Source organism: Symphalangus syndactylus, chromosome 18, assembly GCF_028878055.3.
Source record: "Symphalangus syndactylus isolate Jambi chromosome 18, NHGRI_mSymSyn1-v2.1_pri, whole genome shotgun sequence".
Classification (NCBI taxonomy): Eukaryota; Metazoa; Chordata; class Mammalia; order Primates; family Hylobatidae; genus Symphalangus; species Symphalangus syndactylus.
In genome coordinates this window covers 69,101,388-69,124,637 of record NC_072440.2, presented here as the reverse complement: position 1 = coordinate 69,124,637, position 23,250 = coordinate 69,101,388, and the positions used below count along the sequence as shown (strand labels likewise).

General features: G+C 42.6%; 1 protein-coding gene across 13 annotated transcripts; it reads left to right on the top strand.

Moving 5' to 3' along the window:
- Positions 1-9,170: 9,170 nt before the first annotated feature.
- LOC129468234 (uncharacterized protein C22orf42) lies at positions 9,171-21,973 on the top strand. Of its 13 annotated transcripts, XM_055253532.2 has the most exons (10): positions 11,352-11,367; positions 12,930-12,957; positions 14,825-14,899; positions 16,808-16,857; positions 17,345-17,372; positions 17,890-17,939; positions 18,427-18,454; positions 20,055-20,117; positions 20,657-20,684; positions 20,798-21,973. In XM_055253532.2, the coding sequence occupies exons 3-10, from the start codon at positions 14,894-14,896 to the stop codon at positions 20,881-20,883; spliced, it is 339 nt and encodes a 112-aa protein (XP_055109507.1). In that variant the 5' UTR covers positions 11,352-11,367; positions 12,930-12,957; positions 14,825-14,893; the 3' UTR covers positions 20,884-21,973. The 13 variants fall into 13 exon arrangements, with proteins under 13 accessions (XP_063479731.1, XP_063479734.1, XP_055109507.1 ...); XM_063623661.1 differs by lacking the exons at positions 12,930-12,957; positions 14,825-14,899; positions 16,808-16,857 and adding exons at positions 9,171-10,284; positions 10,772-10,799 and having other exon boundaries at positions 11,318-11,367; XM_055253530.2 differs by lacking the exon at positions 11,352-11,367 and having other exon boundaries at positions 12,922-12,957.
- Positions 21,974-23,250: the final 1,277 nt, after the last annotated feature.

Here is a 23,250-nt window from a genome sequence, read left to right as displayed (position 1 = left end):
CAGAATGATATGGAGACGGCATAGAATTTTGCCTCTAGAAAATGCAGGTAATGTGGAAATTAAATCATTAAGTTCATTTAAGCAAACAATTCCAGTTTATTCATTCAGTGCTCCATATTAGAGAAACTCAGTAAATGCTATGTCATGTTCTTCATTTATTTTATTTGTGCCAATTTAAATGCATTAAATCAATGGTAGATGATACAACTACACAAGTAAGTAACATTGACAACTTAACGTTCGGTTCTTGTGTGTGTGTATGTGTGTGTGTGTGTCTGAAAAGGTCTCATTTGTCACCCAGGAGTGTATTGGTGCAATCACAGCTCACTGCGATCTTGACCTCCCCAGGTTCAGTTGATCCTTCCACCTCAGCCTCCCAAGTAGCTGGCCATAAGGCACATGCCACTATAGCAAGCTAATTTTTTTTTTTTTTTTTGGAGAGATGGGATTTGACCATGTTGTCCATGATAGTAAAGGACATCTCAAAGGTTTAGACGTTTGCTTTCAGTTTGGTCAATTATGAATACAGCTATTATAAACCTTCCTGTGTCTTGTTTGGGAACACAATTTTTAAAATGTAACTGAGGAAATACTTAGGATTATGATTACTTGCTTGTATGCTAAGACTACATTTTTCTTTGTAAGAATTTTGGTAGAATTTTCCAGTGAAATCATCTGAATATAGTGTTTTAGCTTTTTGAAAAGGTATTAATCATTGATTCAATTTCTAAAATAAATATAGGCCTGTCCAGATGATCTATTTCTCCTGAGTTTTGGTCTTCTAAAATAGATTTTAACAATTAGCTCATTTCATCTACTGTATCTAATTATGAGCACAGATGTGTTCAGGATATTCCTTTATTATTTACTATTTTTTGATTTGACTCCTCTTAAACGGATATTATTAGTATACAGTGACTTCTTTGTTTCCTTTGTGGGTAGCCAAGGTAGGGGTTTACCAACGTTACTGATCTTTTCAAAGAACTGGCTTTTGGTTTTGTTGATTTTCTCCGAGGATTTCCTATTTTCTATTCCACTGTATTGTGCAATCATTATTTATTTTTCCTCTGTTCTATATTATACTGCTGTTTTTCTCTCATTGCCCAAGTTGAAGCTTAGATTATGAATTCAGATATTTCTCATTATTGACACAGCATCCTGAATATAAATCATTGAATGTAATCTCATTAAAATGCACACTTAATAATTAAAATGATAAATATGTATGCTTGACTACAATCTGAAAAACACAACAGGGTAGGTGCTCAATGTAGTGGCAGGATATGTAGATCCACAAAAGTCAAATGATCTTGTAACATTTCATAAAATTGGGGATTTGCCTGGACCTTGAAATGGAGAGGAGCTGTGATGACGCTATCGCCAAACCATAGAGTGCGGTTCTGTATGAAACTGTTCTTCAGGTGACACTGATGTGGTCGCCCTGGCTGGAAAGCCAAGGCCCTTTCATTTGTTTCTGCCCTTCTCCTTTGCCTTCCTTCAACACCAAGGAGAATGGTCCAGCAGCAGCTCAGTCCATGCCTGTCAACCGCCCACCTCCACACTCCAGCCACGGTCCACACCCTTCAAGGCTCCTTGTGAGATTCCTGAGCAGCACTAATGCACTGACTGTCACTATGTTCTCCTAGATTTGGTCGAAGATCTCAGTAAAGGCCCACCTGTCCATCTTGTCCCAGATGTGGGACCCGCCCATGAGGCTGAGATTGCTAACGCTGTGGCAGCCACAGCACCAGCCGCAGCACCAGCCACAACCACTGGAAAGCGGGCCAAATTAGACTTCAGGGCCAGGAAGGCCCAACTCATGCAGTACCTAAGCCTCCTGAAGACACGGAAGACGCCGGAGATGCCCAAAGGTAAAGAAGCCATGGGTGCCATTTGCTCTCTGGCATCTCTCTGGCCACCACCGCCCCCACCCCTTTGCAGTCCCTCACCCTCAGAGACATCCTCAGCTTCCAGCTCCCTCCTGCCCATGGCCAGCTTTCCCAGGGCTAGGCGTGGGGGACAAAGGCTGGTTCTGCCTCTTGTCTTTGTTGTTGAGCCTTCTTTGTTGAGGCTTTCCTGGTCTAGTCCCTCCCTTTTCTCAGTAAAATTTCAAATACTCCAGTTTTGGAGGCCCCATCCCATTCTCTATCCTTACCCATTCAGCTGGTGTGGTACCTAAGTGAAGCAGCCAGTTAAGGGCCCAATTCTTTCTTTTCTCCCATTCCTTAAGGTAGCTAATAATTGGGATAATTTAGACTCAAATATGTGGAGACTTCTTAAATTCAAAATACAGTTTGCCATGGAAGAGATTGTATGGTATTCTTAATAGATGGGTTTAAGTCACATTGACAGAAGCTGCTTTATTTCTTCCAATTGTAATTTGAAGAAAGAAGGACAAAAAATTGGGGGACATGCTTAAAATGACTGCAAAAGGTATGAAATGTTACTGCCAGAGCTGTAAAGAAGTTGTTTTTGTGTTGGGTTTACCCAAAAGAGTTTAGCCATGGAGCTCCTATTACTTTAAAATTCCCAGTTGGATATGAGTGTGTCTTCAGCCCTAGAACACTGTAGTCCATGTTTCATAGACAAGGAAGGGAAAGTGTGATGTGTCCTAGGGTTTCATTCAAGTCACAGTCATCACGCTTTATCGAGAGTGGGACCAGGGCTCTAGGAGTTGCTATGGTCAAGTTGAAGACAAAAGCTAACACTTGGAAGACAGGTGAGAAGCATTACTTACAAAAGCAGCCTGAAATTTGTGTGTAACTACATTTGGTGAGCAAACGAAATCTGCCAGACTGAGGAAAACAGAGATGCTAATGGAAGTGACTTTAGGAACCAGGGTTTTCTATTGAGGTCATTGCCCAGGGTGACTTCCAATAACAACCCCCACCCCCTGCACTTTTCCCAGGACTGGAAAGCTCAGGCAGCCCAGGACGAATAGTGCAGTCACCACAGAGGGGCAGGGTGGCCACAAGGTGGGCAGCAGCAGGGATGGGCATTGTGAGGCATTGGGTGGGTCTGTGGGGTCGGCCATTGTGAGCCACTAGCCTGACTTGGTTGTTTCCTGGCAACCAGGTGACACAGGAGGCTTTGTGGGTACTGGGCCTCGGCCAGGGCCAGCAGCCTTCAGTCAGTAGCTGGTAGTGGAAGGAGGAGCTCTGACTACACTCTCACGACTGTTTTTGTGCCTCTTGGAGCTTTTTGTGTCCCTTTCTTTTTGAAATAAGACAGAAGGTCCCCACCTTCATAGACATAGAGAGATCTCATCTTATTTGTTTTTTAAAATAAATGGAAAAGTGAGGGGGAGCCTTGTGAGGATGATGGGAGAGGGCTTCCAGAGAGGAAATTCTTCTTTGGAATTCCTGAAATGGGAACAAACTTGTTTTGGGAAAAGGACAGAAAGACACAAAGTGGCTGCAGCAGAGTGAAATGAATGTCATGGGCTAAGGCCTTGTACACGTAGTGAGCAATGACAAAGAATATGGACTTTAGTTGAGATGGGAAACCACTGGAGGATTATAGCCTGGGGATTACTGTTAATTCTCCAAGGAAAAGACTGACCAGTGGCTCTGTGAGAATATACTGTAATGCAGGCAAGGGTGGAAGCAGGGAGACCGGCAAGGAAGCTGGTGGCGTAGTTCAGGTGAGAGTCAACAGTGAAGAGACAAACAATAATGACCTGAAACAGGCTGACTTGAGAATCTCTAGATTCCAGTGAACCTAAAAGTAGGTAATAAAGTGGTAAATAGACAAGTCACAGAAAAAGAAATGCAGATGATCCTTAAACACATCTTCACACATAAGAGAAAGGCAAATGACAACTATACTGCAGTGTCTCTCCTATTGAGTGAAATTCCAAAAACGTGGCAATACATTCTTTGGTTTGGCTGTAAGGAAAGTTGCATGCATAGATTGCTGGTGGAAATGCAAAATGGCTCGACTCCACGAAGGGGAGTTTGGCACAATCTCACAACCTTGCAAATGCGTTTAAACCGGAAATCCTACTTTGAGCCATTTTATCCGGAGAGTATCCTCCATAAATACGAAACAACCTATGCACAAAGTCCTTGTTGCATTATTTTCAATAGCTCAATATTGGAAATTACTGAAATGCCTAGTAAGGAACTAGTAAAATTAACTGGTACTACCACCTACAGGAGAACTATGGAGCTGTAAACAAGGTAAGATGTCTTTTTACTGCTATGGAGTGATTCCCCAGATAGGTTACATAGAATAGCATGAAGGGACAACATGCAGTTTCATACATGAAAGAAAGCAGGGGGAATAATGTGTGATTATTAAAACAAACACAAAAACAACGCTGGGGAATTCTTGATGCTGACCTGTGACTATTTTCTCCTTAACTTCAGTGGGTAGCCAAAGTGCGTATTTTCTCAAAATGTTATTTTGCTCTGGGTTTTGCAAAGGATGTTAACTGTTTACTTTTCACCCAGAAGCCTTGCTTTGTAATTGATTGTGCATTATGTAGTAAATAGACTGCTCTTGCATTTTATTTGATCCTCCCATGTTTTTTTTTTTTTTTTTTTTGAGACGGAGTCTCGCTCTGTCACCCAGGCTGGATGGAGTGCAGTAGCGCAATCTCGGCTTCACTGCATGCTCTGCCTCCCGGGTTCACGCCATTCTCCTGCCTCAACCTCTCCGAGTAGCTGGGACTACAAGCACCCGCCACCACGCCTGGCTAATTTCTTTTTGTATTTTTAGTAGAGACGGGGTTTCACGATGGTCTCGATCTCCTGACCTCGTGATCCGCCCGCCTCGGCCTCCCAAAGCGCTGGGATTACAAGCGTGAGCCACCGCGCACGGCGATCCTCTCATGTTTTAAGTTAGGTGTAATATGGGAATTTTCCTTGTGTCACATATGAGAAGGCTGGTTCTAAGAAGTATAAAGTGAGTTTTTCAAGGTTTGAAAAAATAAGAGTCAGATCAAGAATGCACATTCTAGACATGGCATATATAACCAGAATTTATTAAAAGGTGCGTATGAGCTGCTTTGGATACTACCTCTTTAAAAAAAAATTCCTTTAGTTTATTAAAGTATTTAAGCCTCAGGATTAAAACAGTAACATTAGATAATGAGAAATAAAATGGAGATACTTGTAACTCAGAAATGCTTTGTATTTTTAAGAGACAGGGTCTTGCTTTGTCACCCAGGCTGGAGTGCCAGGTGGCAATCTTGTTTTTGTGTTGGGTTTACCCAAAAGAGTTTAGCCATGGAGCTCTGATTACTTTAAAATTCTAAGTTGAAGCTTAGATTATGAATTTATATATTTCTCGTTATTGACACAGCATCCTGAATGTAACTCACTGAATGTAATCTCATTAAAATGCACACTTAATAGTTAAAATGATAAATATGTATGCTTGACTACAATCTGAGAAACACAACAGGGTAGATGATCAATGTAGTGGCAGGATATGTAGATCCACAGAAGTCAAATGATCTCGTAACATTTCATAAAATTGGGGATTTGCCTGGACCTTGAAATAGGGAGGAGGTGGGATGAGATGCTATCGCTGAACCATACAGTGCCGTTCTGTATGAAAGTGTTCTTAAGGGGACACTGATGAGGTTGCCCTAGCTGGAAAGCCAAGGCTCTTTCATTTCTTTCTGCCCTTCGCCTTTGCCTTCCTTCAACACCAAGGAGAATGGTCAAGCAGCAGCTCAGTTCATGCCTGTCAACCGCCCACCTCCACACTCCAGCCCCGGTCCACACCCCCCAAGGCTCCTTGTGGGATTCCTCAGCAGCACCAATGCACTGACTGTCACTCTATGTTCTCCTAGGTCCCGCTGAAGATCGGCAGGAGTCTGCAAACAGCAGTGGGGAGAAGAAGGTAACATCAGATATTGTGAGATGTATTTCTTTCTCTGGAAGAGAAATGCTTTTTGTTTTTTCTGGGGCTTCTAGAATATCAAGTGAATATCATTTTTGACTGCCATCATGAATCAGGCCTCAGTTGGTCACGGACACTAGCGACCGGTCACTGGAGGTTATGAGCAACTGAGGCCTGATTGACGATGGCAGTCAAAGGACGGCATCACTTACAAACTCTCTGCCAGTGAGTGTATTTTTCGGTAGCAACCTTTTCTCCTTGAAAAATAATTTTGTATTTGCCAGCCAACATGGACACCTGCTGAATATTCCAAGAAAACCCACTGCATTTTCCACAAGCATCCTCTATGCTTTATTTGGGGATCAGTGACTGGATCACTGTTTGACATCTGGTTTTTTATTTCACCAAGTGGATAAAAGGGCTTTCCCAACCCAACCCTGCACAATCTGATCCTCATGGTGTTTTTTCTTCTCTTATTGCAGAGAAAGCCGATAGTCCAGTATCCAGTCTGTACGTATACTTTTTTTTAAACAGCTTTATTTAGACGTAGTTGACATGCAAAACAACTCACCCATTTAAAGTACGTGATTCAGTGTTTTTGCTATATTTACAGGGTTGTGCGACCCTTGTTACAATCTAATCTTAGAACCTCTTTATTCCCCCTCAAAGAAACCCCACTATTAGTTACTCCTTTGTTTTTCCCATCTCCCACACCCCTGGATCTAGGCAGCCCCGAATGTACTTCCTGTTTCCTGTTTCATCAGTCTTCCACGTAGCTAGGGAAACAAGAGCTCACTACCACACCTGGCTAATTTTTAAAACATTTTTTGTAGAGAAGAGGTCTCACTATGTTGCCCAGGCTGGTCTCAAACTTCTGACCTCAAGGAATCCTCCTGCCTTAGCCTCAAAAAATGTCAGGATGACAGCCATGAGCCAGCACACCTAGACCAGAAATGTTCCTTAAACTGTGAAAAATGAAGTTAAATGCTATTAACAAATCTATAAATGGATAAAAATGTACTATGATGTATCAAATGTCACAGCTCAGTCGTGGTCACAAGATTGATTAAAACGTTAAACAGTTCAGGCAAGTCTGAGAACTGCGAGGGAAGTATAGGATTGCTTTGGAAGCCAGAATTAGGATTGTCAGAGCTGGGAAAGCAGAAGCCAGGCGTTGAGTGTGCACAGGACTGGGGCACGCAGCAGCTCCATGGTATGCTGTGTGTCCTCTTACATGGCAGGCCACCTCCAGGCCAGCAGATGAGAATCACCTGATGGATGGAAAGAGTGGATTTAGGTAAAATCTCAGACTGTGCATCATAACTGAGAGATTTTAAATGTTTCTCTTATGGGTCATAAAGCTAATCAAAGTGACAACACAGGGATAATAAAGCAGGTGAGTGAACGCAGTAAGCCACCTCCCACCTCTCCAGGGCATCAACCATCCCAAAGAAATATTGGGGCAAATTTGCCAATATTTGCCAATATTTGCCCAAGCTTTTGAGAAGAGCTCTCAGTTCAGGGTCCAGGGCACGATCTAGAGGACTCAGATGTTCCGGGATCTCAGTCCTCATGGAACCAACTACATTCTTGCCCCAGATCTTCATGCCTCACTGTGGTAACTCTGGGGAAGTCACTCAAAGCGTATAAGTTTTAATTCATTGAATTGGAAAATATGGCTTGTAGCCCCTGCTCTGCCCATCCCTCGGGGCTAATGTGGGGATCAAGGAAACGGCAGATCACTTTCATGAGCTGGAAAGCATCATGCCCATGGAAACAGTGAAGTCACTTTCCACCCTCCCCTGCCCGGGAGCCGTACACGCTCCCTCTCTGGATTCAACCACTACCAAGTATCTGGATTATTCTTCCAGATATTGAATTATTGAACACTTTTGGGCATTTACAAAGCATGAGTCTTCTTAAGACTTTATCTGTGTCTCATCCTTTTTAGCCGTATAGATCTTAGCAGGTCTATAGCATAGATCTTAGTAGGTCTATAGCATAGATCTACTAACATTCCCACATCTCAGAATAGGGAACTGAGGCACAGAGGGGTTCATTTCACTCTCCCAGGTATGTGCAGATTCTAAGTAGGGTTTCAACCCAGGCCATTCTTGGTGACTTGGATCTGCTGCTTTTCTATATGGTCTCATCTAAATAAAGGTATCTGCCTGCACAAACAGTCCTTTTTAAGTGCAATGAAGCTTGCAAAATCTTCCTAGAACCCAAATCTAATTCAGGTAGAGTTGAAAAGCAGACAGTGAAAACTGGGATGAAAACTTTCATCTGTGAACAAGTTTTTACTAATTTCTCCGCTGTCCTCTGCCAGCAACATGTCAAGCACTGTATTATAATACATTTTCTAGAATCTATAAGAAGTCTGCTCTACCTTGCAGATTTGGACGCCCACTCCAAGGCCTACTTAAAAATGTTAGAGAGCTATTTTGAAAGTTTGGATCGACGAAATGCAAGTACGGTGGAAATTAAATCATTTAAGTTCGTTTAAGCAAATAATTCCAGTTTATTCATTCAGTGCTCCATATTAGAGAAACTCAGTAAATGCTATGTCATGTTCTTCATTTATTTCATTTGTGCCAATTTAAATGCATTAAATCAATGGTAGATGATACAACTACACAAGTAAGTAACATTGACAACTTAGAGTTTGGTTCTTTTTTTTTTTTTCTTTTTTTTTTGGAGACAGAGTCTCACTGTCGCCCAGGCTGGAGTGCAGTGACGCGATCTCAGCTCACTGCAGGCTCCGACCCCCGGGGTTCACGCCATTCTCCTGCCTCAGCCTCCCGAGTAGCAGGGACTACAGGCGCTCGCCACCTCGCCCGGCTAATTTTTTGTATTTTTAGTAGAGACGGGGTTTCACTGTGTTAGCCAGGATGGTCTCGATCTCCTGACCTCGTGATTCGCCCACCTCGGCCTCCCAAAGTGCTGGGATTACAGGCGTGAGCCACCGCGCCCGGCCGAGTTTGGTTCGTGTGTGTGTGTGTGTAAAAATGTCTCATTTGTCACCCAGGAGTGCATTGGTGCAATCACAGCTCACTGCGATCTTGACCTCCCCAGGTTCAGGTGATCCTTCCACCTCAGCCTCCCAAGCAGCTGGCCATAAGGCACATGCCACTATATCAAGCTAATTTTTTTTTTTTTTTTTTTTTTGGAGAGACAGGATTTCACCATGTTGCCCATGATAGTAACGGACATCTCAAAGGTTTAGACATTTGCTTTCAGTTTGGTCAATTATGAATACAGCTATTATAAACCTTCCTGTGTCTTGTTTGGAAAGACAATTTTTAAAATGTAACTGAGGAAATACTTAGGATTATGATTACTTGCTTGTATGGTAAGACTACATTTTTCTTCGTAAGAATTTTGGCAGAATTTTCCAGTGAAATCATCTGAATATAGTGTTTCAGTTTTTTGAAAAGATATTAATCATTGATTCAATTTCTAAAATAAATATAGGCCTGTCCAGATGATCTATTTCTCCTGAGTTTTGGTCTTCTAAAATAGATTTTAACAATTAGCTCATTTCATCTACCATATCCAATTGTGAGCACAGATGTGTTCAGGATATTCCTTTATTATTTACTATTTTTTTATTTGACTCCTCCTAAATGGATATTATTAGTATACTGTGACTTCTTTCTTTCCTTTGCGGGTAGCCAAGGTAGGGGTTTATCAACGTTACTGATCTTTTCAAAGAACTAGCTTTTGGTTTTGTTCATTTTCTCTGAGGATTTCCTGTTTTCTATTCCACTGTATTGTGCAATCATTCTTTATTTTTCCTCTGTTCCATATTATACTGCTGTTTTTCTCTCATTGCCCAAGTTGAAGCTTAGATTATGAATTTAGATCTTTCTCATTATTGGCACAGCATCCTGAATGTAACTCACTGAATGTAATCTCATTAAAATGCACACTTAATAATTAAAATAATAAATATGGATGCTTCACTACAATCTGAAAAACACAACAGGGTAGATGATCAATGTAGTGGCAGGATATGTAGATCTACAGACGTCAAATGATCTTGTGACATTTCACAAAATTGGGGATTTGCCTGGACCTTGAAATGGGGAGGAGGTGTGATGAGATGCTATCGCTGAACCATACAGTGCCGTTCTGTATGAAACTGTTCTTAAGGTGACGTTGATGAGGTTGCCCTAGCTGGAAAGCCAAGGCTCTTTCATTTCTTTCTGCCCTTCCCCTTTGCCTGCCTTCAACACCAAGCAGAATGGTCCAGCAGCAGCTCAGTCCATGCCTGTCAACCGCCCACCTCCACACTCCAGCCCCCGTCCACACCCCCAAGGCTTCTTGTGGGATTCCTCAGCAGCACCAATGCACTGACTGTCACTCTATGTTCTCCTAGGTTCCGCTGAAGATGTACACGGGTCTGCACATGGCAGTGGGGGGAAGAAGGTAACATCAGATATTGTGAGATGTATTTCTTTCTCTGGAAGAGAAATGCTTTTTGTTTTTTCTGGGGCTTCTAGAATATCAAGTGAATATCATTTTTGACTGCCATCATGAATCAGGCCTCAGTTGGTCATGGACACTAGCGACCGGTCACTGGAGGTTATGAGCAACTGAGGCCTGATTGACGACGGCAGTCAAAGGACGGCATCACTTACAAACTCTCTGCCAGTGAGTGTATTTTTCGGTAGCAACCTTTTCTCCTTGAAAAATAATTTTGTATTTGCCAGCCAACATGGACACCTGCTGAATATTCCAAGAAAACCCACTGCATTTTCCACAAGCATCCTCTATGCTTTATTTGGGGGCCAGTGACTGGATCACTGTTTGACATCTGGTTTTTTATTTCACCAAGTGAATAAAAGGCCTTTGTCAACAGAACCCAGCATGATCTGTTCCTCATGGTGTTTCTTTTTCTTTTCTCTTATTGCAGGAAAAATCTAAGGCCAAGCACGACCACCGTACGTATTCTTTTTTTTTTTAAACAGCTTTATTTAGATGTAGTTGACATGCAAAACAATTCACCCATTTAATGTAGGTGATTCAGCCTTTTTACTATATTCACAGGGTTGTGCAACCATTGTTACAATCTAATCTTAGAACCTCTTTATTCCCCGTCAAAGAAACCCCACTAATAGTCAATCCTGTTTTTCCCATCTCCCACATCCCTGGATCTAGGCAGCCACCAATGTACTTCCTCTTTCTATAGTACAGTGACTTTCTGTATTAACCGGTTCTTAAGGCAACTATTTCACATTGATGAAGTTGCTCTAGCTGGAAAGCCAAGGCTCTTTCGTTTCTTTCTGCCCTTCCCCTTTGCCTGCCTTCAACACCAAGCAGAATGGTCCAGCAGCAGCTCAGTTCATGCCTGTCAACCGCCCACCTCCATACACTCCAGCCCCGGTCCACACCCCCCAAGGCTCCTTGTGAGATTCCTCAGCAGCACCAATGCACTGACTGTCACTCTATGTTCTCCTAGGTTCCGCTGAAGATGTACACGGGTCTGCACATGGCAGTGGGGAGAAGAAGGTAACATCAGATATTGTGAGATGTATTTCTTTCTCTGGAAGAGAAATGCTTTTTGTTTTTTCTGGGGCTTCTAGAATATCAAGTGAATATCATTTTTGACTGCCATCATGAATCAGGCCTCAGTTGGTCATGGACACTAGCGACCGGTCACTGGAGGTTATGAGCAACTGAGGCCTGATTGACGACGGCAGTCAAAGGACGGCATCACTTACAAACTCTCTGCCAGTGAGTGTATTTCTCGGTACCAACCTTTTCTCCTTGAAAAATAATTTTGTATTTGCCAGCCAACATGGACACTTGCTGAATATTCCAAGAAAACCCACTGCATTTTCCACAAGCATCCTCTATGCTTTATTTGGGGGCCAGTGACTGGATCACTGTTTGACATCTGGTTTTTTATTTCACCAAGTGAATAAAAGGCCTTTGTCAACAGAACCCAGCATGATCTGTTCCTCATGGTGTTTCTTTTTCTTTTCTCTTATTGCAGGAAAAATCTAAGGCCAAGCACGACCACCGTACGTATTCTTTTTTTTTTTAAACAGCTTTATTTAGATGTAGTTGACACGCAAAACAATTCACCCATTTAATGTAGGTGATTCAGCCTTTTTACTGTATTCACAGGGTTGTGCAACCATTGTTACAATCTAATCTTAGAATCTCTTTATTCCCCATCAAAGAAACCCCACTAATAGTCAATCCTGTTTTTCCCATCTCCCACATCCCTGGATCAAGGCAGCCACCAATGTACTTCCTCTTTCTATAGTACAGTGACTTTCTGTATTAACCGGTTCTTAAGGCGACTATTTCACATTGATGAAGTTGCTCTAGCTGGAAAGCCAAGGCTCTTTCATTTCTTTCTGCCCCTCTCCTTTGCCTTCCTTCAACACCAAGGAGAATGGTCCAGCAGCAGCTCAGTCCATGCCTGTCAACCGCCCACCTCCACACTCCAGCCCCGGTCCACACCCCCCAAGGCTCCTTGTGGGATTCCTCAGCAGCACCAATGCACTGACTGTCACTCTATGTTCTCCTAGGTCCCGCTGAAGATGTACACGGGTCTGCACATGGCAGTGGGGAGAAGAAGGCAACATCAGATATTGTGAGATGTATTTCTTTCTCTGGAAGAGAAATGCTTTTTTTTTTTCTGGGGCTTCTAGAATATCAAGTGAATATGATTTTTGACTGCCATCATGAATCAGGCCTCAGTTGGTCATGGACACTAGCGACCGGTCACTGGAGGTTATGAGCAACTGAGGCCGGATTGACGACGGCAGTCAAAGGACGGCATCACTTACAAACTCTCTGCCAGTGAGTGTATTTCTCAGTTGCAACCTTTTCTCCTTAAAAAATAATTTTGTATTTGCCAGCCAACATGGACACTTGCTGAATATTCCAAGAAAACCCACTGCATTTTCCACAAGCATCCTCTATGCTTTTTTTGGGGATCAGTGACTGGATCACTGTTTGACATCTGGTTTTTTATTTCACCAAGTGGATAAAAGAGCTTTGCCAACACAACCCAGCACGATCTTATCCTCATGGTGTTTTTTTTTCTCTTATTGCAGAGAAAGCCGATAGTCCAGTATCCAGTCTGTACGTATACTTTTTTTTAAACAGCTTTATTTAGACGTAGTTGACATGCAAAACAACTCACCCATTTAAAGTACGTAATTCAGTGTTTTTGCTATATTTACATGGTTGTGCGACCCTTGTTAAAATTTAATCTTAGAACCTCTTTATTCCCCCTCAAAGAAACCCCACTAGTAGTTACTCCTTTGTTTTTCGCGTCTCCCACACCCCTGGATCTAGGCAGCCCCGTATGTACTTCCTGTTTCCTGTTTCATCAGTCTTCCACGTAGCTAGGGAAACAAGAGCTCACTACCACACCTGGCTAATTTTTAAAATATTTTTTGTAGAGAAGAGGTCTCACTATGTTGCCCAGGCTGGTCTCAAACTTCTGACCTCAAGCAATCCTCCTGCCTTAGCCTCCAAAAATGTCAGGATGACAGCCATGAGCCAGCACACCTAGCCAAGAAATGTTCCTAAAACTCTGAAAAATGAAGTTAAATGCTATTAACAAATCTATAAATGGATAAAAATATACTATGATGTATCAAATGTCACAGCTCAGTCCTGGTCACAAGATTGATTAAAACGTTAAACAGTTCAGGCAAGTCGGAGAACTGCGAGGGAAGTACAGGATTGCTTTGGAAGCCAGAATTAGGATTGTCAGAGCTGGGAAAGCAGAAGACAGGCGTTGAGTGTGCACAGGACTGCGGCGCGCAGCAGCTCTATGGTATGCTGTGTGTCCTTTTACATGGCAGGACACCTCCAGGCCAGCAGATGAGAATCACCTGATGGGTGGAAAGAGTGGATTTAGGTAAAATCTCAGATGGTGCATCATAACTGAGAGATTTTAAATGTTTCTCTTATGGGTCATAAAGCTAATCAAAGTGACAACACAGGGATAATAGAGCAGGTGAGTAAATGCAGTAAGCCACCTTCCACCTCTCCAGGGCATCAACCATCCCAAAGAAATATTGGGGCAAATTTGCCAATATTTGCCAATATTTGCCCAAGCTTTTGAGAAGAGCTCTCAGTTCAGGGTCCAGGGCATGATCTAGAGGACTCAGATGTTCTGGGATCTCTGTCCCCATGGAACCAACTACATTCTTGCCCCAGATCTTCATGCCTCACTGTGGTAACTCTGGGGAAGTCACTCAAAGCGTATAAGTTTTAATTCACTGAATTGGAAAATATGCCTTGTAGCCCCTGCTCTGCCCATCCCTCGGGGCTAATGTGGGGATCAAGGAAACGGCAGATCACTTTCATGAGCTGGAAAGCATCATGCCCATGGAAACAGTGAAGTCACTTTCCACCCTCCCCTGCCCGGGAGCCATACACGCTCCCTCTCTGGATTCAACCACTACCAAGTATCTGGATTATTCTTCCAGATATTGAATTATTGAACACTTTTGGGCATTTACAAAGCATGAGTCTTCTTAAGACTTTATCTGTATCTCATCCTTTTTAGCCCTATAGATCTTAGTAGGTCTCTAGCATGGATCTACTAACATTTCCACATCTCAGAATAGGGAACTGAGGCACAGAGGGGTTCATTTCACTCTCCCAGGTATGTGCAGATTCTAAGTAGGGTTTCAACCCAGGCCATTCTTGGTGACTTGGATCTGCTGCTTTTCTATATGGTCTCATCTAAATAAAGGTATCTGCCTGCACAAACAGTCCTTTTTAAGTGCAATGAAGCTTGCAAAATCTTCCTAGAACCCAAATCTAATTCAGGTAGAGTTGAAAAGCAGACAGTGAAAACTGGGATGAAAACTTTCATCTGTGAACAAGTTTTTACTAATTTCTCCGCTGTCCTCTGCCAGCAACATGTCAAGCACTGTCTTTATTATAATACATTTTCTAGAATCTATAAGAAGTCTGCTCTACCTTGCAGATTTGGACGCCCACTCCAAGGCCTACTTAAAAATGTTAGAGAGCTATTTTGAAAGTTTGGATCGACGAAATGCAAGTACGGTGGAAATTAAATCATTTAAGTTCGTTTAAGCAAATAATTCCAGTTTATTCATTCAGTGCTCCATATTAGAGAAACTCAGTAAATGCTATGTCATGTTCTTCATTTATTTCATTTGTGCCAATTTAAATGCATTAAATCAATGGTAGATGATACAACTACACAAGTAAGTAACATTGACAGCTTAGAGTTTGGTTCTTTTTTTTTTTTTTCTTTTTTTTGAGACAGAGTCTCACTGTCGCCCAGGCTGGAGTGCAGTGACGCGATCTCGGCTCACTGCAGGCTCCACCCCCCGGGGTTCACGCCATTCTCCTGCCTCAGCCTCCCGAGTAGCAGGGACTACAGGCGCTCGCCACCTCGCCCGGCTAATTTTTTGTATTTTTAGTAGAGTCGGGGTTTCACTGTGTTAGCCAGGATGGTCTCGATCTCCTGACCTCGTGATTCGCCCACCTCGGCCTCCCAAAGTGCTGGGATTACAGGCGTGAGCCACCGCGCCCGGCCGAGTTTGGTTCGTGTGTGTGTGTGTGAAAATGTCTCATTTGTCACCCAGGAGTGCATTGGTGCAATCACAGCTCACTGCGATCTTGACCTCCCCAGGTTCAGTTGATCCTTCCACCTCAGCCTCCCAAGTAGCTGGCCATAAGGCACATGCCACTATAGCAAGCTAATTTTTTTTTTTTTTTTTTTTTTGGAGAGACGGGATTTCACCATGTTGCCCATGATAGTAACGGACATCTCAAAGGTTTAGACATTTGCTTTCAGTTTGGTCAATTATGAATACAGCTATTATAAACCTTCCTGTGTCTTGTTTGGAAAGACAATTTTTAAAATGTAACTGAGGAAATACTTAGGATTATGATTACTTGCTTGTATGGTAAGACTACATTTTTCTTTGTAAGAATTTTGGGAGAATTTTCCAGTGAAATCATCTGAATGTAGTGTTTCAGTTTTTTGAAGAGATATTAATCATTGATTCAATTTCTAAAATAAATATAGGCCTGTCCAGATGATGTATTTCTCCTGAGTTTTGGTCTTCTAAAATAGATTTTAACAATTAGCTCATTTTATCTACCGTATCCAATTGCGAGCACAGATGTGTTCAGGATATTCCTTTATTATTTACTATTTTTTTATTTGACTCCTCCTAAATGGATATTATTAGTATACTGTGACTTCTTTCTTTCCTTTGCGGGTAGCCAAGGTAGGGGTTTATCAACGTTACTGATCTTTTCAAAGAACTAGCTTTTGGTTTTGTTGATTTTCTCTGAGGATTTCCTGTTTTCTATTCCACTGTATTGTGCAATCATTCTTTATTTTTCCTCTGTTCTATATTATACTGCTGTTTTTCTCTCATTGCCCAAGTTGAAGCTTAGATTATGAATTTAGATCTTTCTCATTATTGGCACAGCATCCTGAATGTAACTCACTGAATGTAATCTCATTAAAATGCACACTTAATAATTAAAATAATAAATATGGATGCTTCACTACAATCTGAAAAACACAACAGGGTAGATGATCAATGTAGTGGCGGGATATGTAGATCTACAGACGTCAAATGATCTTGTGACATTTCATAAAATTGGGGATTTGCCTGGACCTTGAAATGGGGAGGAGGTGTGATGAGATGCTATCGCTGAACCATACAGTGCCGTTCTGTATGAAACTGTTCTTAAGGTGACATTGATGAGGTTGCCCTAGCTGGAAAGCCAAGGCTCTTTCATTTCTTTCTGCCCCTCTCCTTTGCCTTCCTTCAACACCAAGGAGAATGGTCCAGCAGCAGCTCAGTCCATGCCTGTCAACCGCCCACCTCCGTACACTCCAGCCCCCGTCCACACCCCCAAGGCTTCTTGTGGGATTCCTCAGCAGCACCAATGCACTGACTGTCACTCTATGTTCTCCTAGGGCGCGCTCAAGATCACCAGGCATCTGTACATGGCAGTGGGGAGAAGAAGGTAACATCAGATATTGTAAGATGTATTTCTTTCTCTGGAAGAGAAATGCTTTTTGTTTTTTCTGGGGATTCTAGAATATCAAGTGAATATCATTTTTGACTGCCATCATGAATCAGGCCTCAGTTGGTCATGGACACTAGCGACCGGTCACTGGAGGTTATGAGCAACTGAGGCCTGATTGACGACGGCAGTCAAAGGACGGCATCACTTACAAACTCTCTGCCAGTGAGTGTATTTCTAGGTAGCAACCTTTTCTCCTTGAAAAATAATTTTGTATTTGCCAGCCAACATGGGCACTTGCTGAATATTCCAAGAAAACCCACTGCATTTTCCACAAGCATCCTCTATGCTTTATTTGGGGGCCAGTGACTGGATCACTGTTTGACATCTGGTTTTTCATTTCACCAAGTGAATAAAAGGCCTTTGTCAACAGAACCCAGCATGATCTGTTCCTCATGGTGTTTCTTTTTCTTTTCTCTTATTGCAGGAAAAATCTAAGGCCAAGGACGACCACCGTACGTATTCTTTTTTTTTTTTAAACAGCTTTATTTAGATGTAGTTGACATGCAAAACAATTCACCCATTTAATGTAGGTGATTCAGCCTTTTTACTGTATTCACAGGGTTGTGCAACCATTGTTACAATCTAATCTTAGAACCTCTTTATTCCCCATCAAAGAAACCCCACTAATAGTCAATCCTGTTTTTCCCATCTCCCACATCCCTGGATCAAGGCAGCCACCAATGTACTTCCTCTTTCTATAGTACAGTGACTTTCTGTATTAACCGGTTCTTAAGGCGACTATTTCACATTCATGAGGTTGCCCTAGCTAGAAAGCCAAGGCTCTTTCATTTCTTTCTGCCCTCCTCCTTTGGCTTCCTTCAACACCAAGGAGAATGGTCCAGCAGAGCTCAGTCCATGCCTGTCAACCGCCCACCTCCATACACTCCAGCCCCCGACCACACCCCCAAGGCTTCTTGTGGGATTCCTCAGCAGCACCAATGCACTGACTGTCACTCTATGTTCTCCTAGGTTCCGCTGAAGATGTACACGGGTCTGCACATGGCAGTGGGGAGAAGAAGGTAACATCAGATATTGTAAGATGTATTTCTTTCTCTGGAAGAGAAATGCTTTTTGTTTTTTCTGGGGCTTCTAGAATATCAAGTGAATATCATTTTTGACTGCCATCATGAATCAGGCCTCAGTTGGTCATGGACACTAGCGACCGGTCACTGGAAGTTATGACCAACTGAGGCCTGATTGATGACAGCAGTCAAAGGACGGCATCACTTACAAACTCTCTGCCAGTGAGTGTATTTCTCGGTAGCAACCTTTTCTCCTTGAAAAATAATTTTGTATTTGCCAGCCAACATGGGCACTTGCTGAATATTCCAAGAAAACCCACTGCATTTTCCACAAGCATCCTCTATGCTTTATTTGGGGGCCAGTGACTTGATCACTGTTTGACATCTGGTTTTTTATTTCACCAAGTGGATAAAAGGCCTTTGTCAACAGAACCCAGCATGATCTGTTCCTCATGGTGTTTCTTTTTCTTTTCTCTTATTGCAGGAAAAATCTAAGGCCAAGCACGACCAGCGTACGTATTCTTTTTTTTTTTAAACAGCTTTATTTAGATGTAGTTGACATGCAAAACAATTCACCCATTTAATGTAGGTGATTCAGCCTTTTTACTATATTCACAGGGTTGTGCAATCATCGTTACAATCTAATCTTAGAACCTCTTTTTTCTCCCTCAAAGAAACCCCACTAGTAGTCACTCCTCTGTTTTTCCCATCTCCCACACCCCTGGATCTAGGCAGCCATGAATGTACTTCCTGTTTCCATAGTACAGTGCCTTTCTGTATTAACCGGTTCTTAGGGCGACTATTTCACATTCATGAGGTTGCCCTAGCTAGAAAGCCAAGGCTCTTTCATTTCTTTCTGCCCTTCTCCTTTGCCTTCCTTCAACACCAAGGAGAATGGTCCAGCAGCAGCTCAGTCCATGCCTGTCAACCGCCCACCTCCATACACTCCAGCCCCCGTCCACACCCCGAAGGCTTCTTGTGGGAGTCCTCAGCAGCACCAATGCACTGACTGTCACTCTATGTTCTCCTAGGTTCCGCTGAAGATGTACACGGGTCTGCACATGGCAGTGGGGAGAAGAAGGTAACATCAGATATTGTAAGATGTATTTCTTTCTCTGGAAGAGAAATGCTTTTTGTTTTTTCTGGGGCTTCTAGAATATCAAGTGAATATCATTTTTGACTGCCATCATGAATCAGGCCTCAGTTGGTCATGGACACTAGCGACCGGTCACTGGAGGTTATGACCAACTGAGGCCTGATTGATGACAGCAGTCAAAGGACGGCATCACTTACAAACTCTCTGCCAGTGAGTGTATTTCTCGGTAGCAATCTTTTCTCCTTGAAAAATAATTTTGTATTTGCCAGCCAACATGGGCACTTGCTGAATATTCCAAGAAAACCCACTGCATTTTCCACAAGCATCCTCTATGCTTTATTTGGGGGCCAGTGACTTGATCACTGTTTGACATCTGGTTTTTTATTTCACCAAGTGGATAAAAGGCCTTTGTCAACAGAACCCAGCATGATTGTTCTTCATGGTGTTTCTTTTTCTTTTCTCTTATTGCAGGAAAAATCTAAGGCCAAGCGCGACCAGCGTACGTATTCTTTTTTTTTTAAACAGCTTTATTTAGATGTAGTTGACATGCAAAACAATTCACCCATTTAATGTAGGTGATTCAGCCTTTTTACTATATTCACAGGGTTGTGCAACCATCGTTACAATCTAATCTTAGAACCTCTTTTTTCTCCCTCAAAGAAACCCCACTAGTAGTCACTCCTCTGTTTTTCCCATCTCCCACACCCCTGGATCTAGGCAGCCACGAATGTACTTCCTGTTTCCATAGTACAGTGCCTTTCTGTATTAACCGGTTCTTAGGGCGACTATTTCACATTCATGAGGTTGCCCTAGCTAGAAAGCCAAGGCTCTTTCATTTCTTTCTGCCCTTCTCCTTTGCCTTCCTTCAACACCAAGGAGAATGGTCCAGCAGCAGCTCAGTCCATGCCTGTCAACTGCCCACCTCCATACACTCCAGCCCCCGTCCACACCCCCCAGGGCTCCTTGTGGGATTCCTCAGCAGCACCAATGCACTTACTGTCACTATGTTCTCCTAGATTTGGTTGAAGACCGCAGTGAAGACTCACGATGATTTTGAAAACCTCATGACATCGGAGATGGTAGGATGCATTTGTTTGTCTGGAAGAGAAATGTTTTTTCTGGGTCCTCTTGCCTTATTAATGAAATGAAGATATAAAAATCTGAGCATGTATATTATAGAAGACAAATGCAATTTTTTTGTTGGCTGGAATATCAAGGGAATATCGTATTTGATTGCCGTCGTCCATCAGGTCTTAGTTGATCATGGACTCTAGCGACCGGTCACTGGAGTCTGTGACCAACGGAGTCCTGTTGGATGACGGTAGTCAAAAATGAGAGCATCACTTACAAACTGTCTGGTAGTGAGCATATTTCTCAGTAGCAACTTTTTCTTCTCGAAAAATAATCTTGTGTTTGCCAGCCAACATGGACTTGCTAAATATTCCATGAAAACCCATTGCCTTTTCCACAAGCATCATCTATGCTTCATTCGGGGGGCCAGTGACTTGATCACTGTTGGACATGTTGTTTTCTACTGTCACCAAGTGAATAATAGACCTGTGCCAACAGGGCCCAGCATGATCTGATCCTCATGGCGTTTTCCTTTCTCCTATTGCAGGCAAAGGAGAGATTGGAAGATTACCCCTGTAAGTATATATAGATATATAGATACGTAAATTATATATATATATGTAGATATATATATATATATATATTTTTTTTTTTTTTTTTGAGACGTAGTCTTGTTCTTTTCCCCTAGGCTGGGTTAAGATGGCAGAATCTCGGCTCAATGAACCCATCAGCCCCCACGTTCGAGGACTTCTCCGGCGCTCATCTCTCAAGTAGCTGGGTTACAGACGCCTGACATCACGCCCAGCTAAAATCATTTTATGAATGCATATTTCCATCTGGGTGAAAAAAAAATCACAAGCCTCTCTCCCTACTGAGAACCTGTGAACAGTGACCTGCAGTTTGTGGCTTCAGCCAGTCCTCATGGAGCCTGGTGTTCTTACATTTCATTCTGAGGCTCACATTCTCAGTCACCCTGCAGGAGAACACCTGCCCCATCCTCAGTCATTACAGATTGGGCCAATCCATCTGCTGCATCTGAGGAGCTGGGTGCAGCTTCTACGGTGAATGCACATATTGCTGTATTTCCTGGATATGGAAGAGGAAAGGAGCTGAGCTGGTGGAGGAAGAAGAGCTAATATTAACTGAGTCCTCATTTTGTTCCAGTTACTGTGCTGGTTACATATTTTATCTCATGTAATTCTTACCAAACAGTAAGGGGGTTTGGGAGTGATGGAGACAATATTGATGTTATCTCCATTTTAGGGTGAGAAAATGAAGGCTCAGAAAGGTTATATTTCTTGCCCAAGGTCACTCAGCTGCTAAGAGCCAGGATATGAAACAGTAGAAGGGTTCAAATTTATTTTCAATTTCCCTGCTCCATTCTCAATAGGTATTGGCATTTACCCTTGGGCTATATAGAACAAGTGCTTTGTCACCAAAGCTCCAAGAATTCAGCGATATTTCTCCCATTTGCTTTTGAAAGAAGAGAAATATGGCTCTGTTCTGCCCGCCTCACCGGCGGTCAGAGTTTAAGGTTATTTCTCTTGTTTCCTAAACATTGCTGTTATCCTGTTCTTTTTTCAAGGTGCTCAGATTTCATATTGCTCAAACACACGCTGTACAATTTGTGCAGTTAATGCAATTATCACATAGTCTTGAGGCGACATACATCCTCCTCGGCTGACAAGATGAAGAGATTAAAGTAAAGACAGGCATAGGAAATCACAAGGGTATTGATTGGGGAAGTGATAAGTGTCCATGAAATCTTTACAATTTATGTTTAGAGATTGCAGGAAAGACAGGCATAAGAAATTACAAAAGTATTAATTTGGGGAACTAATAAATGTCCATAAAATCTTCACAATCCACGTTCTTCTGTCATGGCTTCAGCCGGTCCCTCCGTTTGGGGTCCCTGACTTCCCGCAACAATATATAAATATATATATATAATATATAAATATACAATATATACCTAATATATAGATATTTGTTTGCTTTGAGGCGAAGTCTATTCTGTCCCCTAGGTTGGAGTCATATCATTTAGATGGTGTGGGTTTGTGTGCAGAAGGGCTGGGAGGTAACTAGTAGTGAGTTAATATGTAGTGATTGTGAGTGTGTTTGTCAATGTGTGTGTTTCCCCCAGAAAATGTGGACCCACATGCACAACGCAGTACAAGTGTCACTGTTTTTGAATTCCTGGCCTATAGTGATCCTCTCACCTCAGCCTCCCGAGTCATGTCATTCATCTAATAGAAAGGAAGAAAAAATCCCACCACCACCATACCCTTCATATAAATCACCTCTTTCCTCCCTCATCATAGCTGTACCGGAAGGCCAGTTGAATATCCCACTTAGATATTATGGGATGGAGAGGGTACAGAAAAGAATGAACCCAGATTTTGACCTCCTGAATGGAAGAGGCAAACATGAACCCAGAAATGGGTCCCAATGTTGATGCTCTGTGTTACTCCACTGCGTCACTCAGGCATGAGATAAGGTGTCCCCACACCAGGGAGTTCCAGCACTTATGTGTACACCTGAAGCTGTAATGGCCTATAAAGCATGCTAAACATTGCCCATCATCCAAGGGAGCCTCAGTGGTCACATAACCCAGGGTAGCAAAAGATACTGGAACAGCAGGCGTTAACATGGGTATTACTGTGAAATACACATAGAAAGCCCACAGGCTTCTGGTCAGCTCACAGATTCTGAGAAGTGTAAGATACCACATAGAACAGTGCACATCAACATCTATTAGAGCTGGGGTCATTCCTCAGCACTTGGTCAAAGCAGGGGAAAATCAGGAAGATAATTGTATTGTATTTAATAACATGACCACCTCAAGCCTCAGAAATGCTCCAATCTATAGGAGACAGACAAGGGCCAGTGCCACATCAGAATGCAGAGGACAACGTTGTTGTTAGCCTGGCGCCCATCACCCTCATTGGAGACCTCCTGCATAGCCATGGTTGTGAGGCTCAGCACTCACCATGTGCTGACCCCCATGATGGACCGTCTCACTGCCCGGGGCTGGTGTGAACATGAACAGCCACTGACTCAATGGACGCACAGACAGTGTAAAGAAAGGGAAGACCAGAAAGAGAAATAGCACAGGGTTAGCATTCACTATCTCTAAATAAT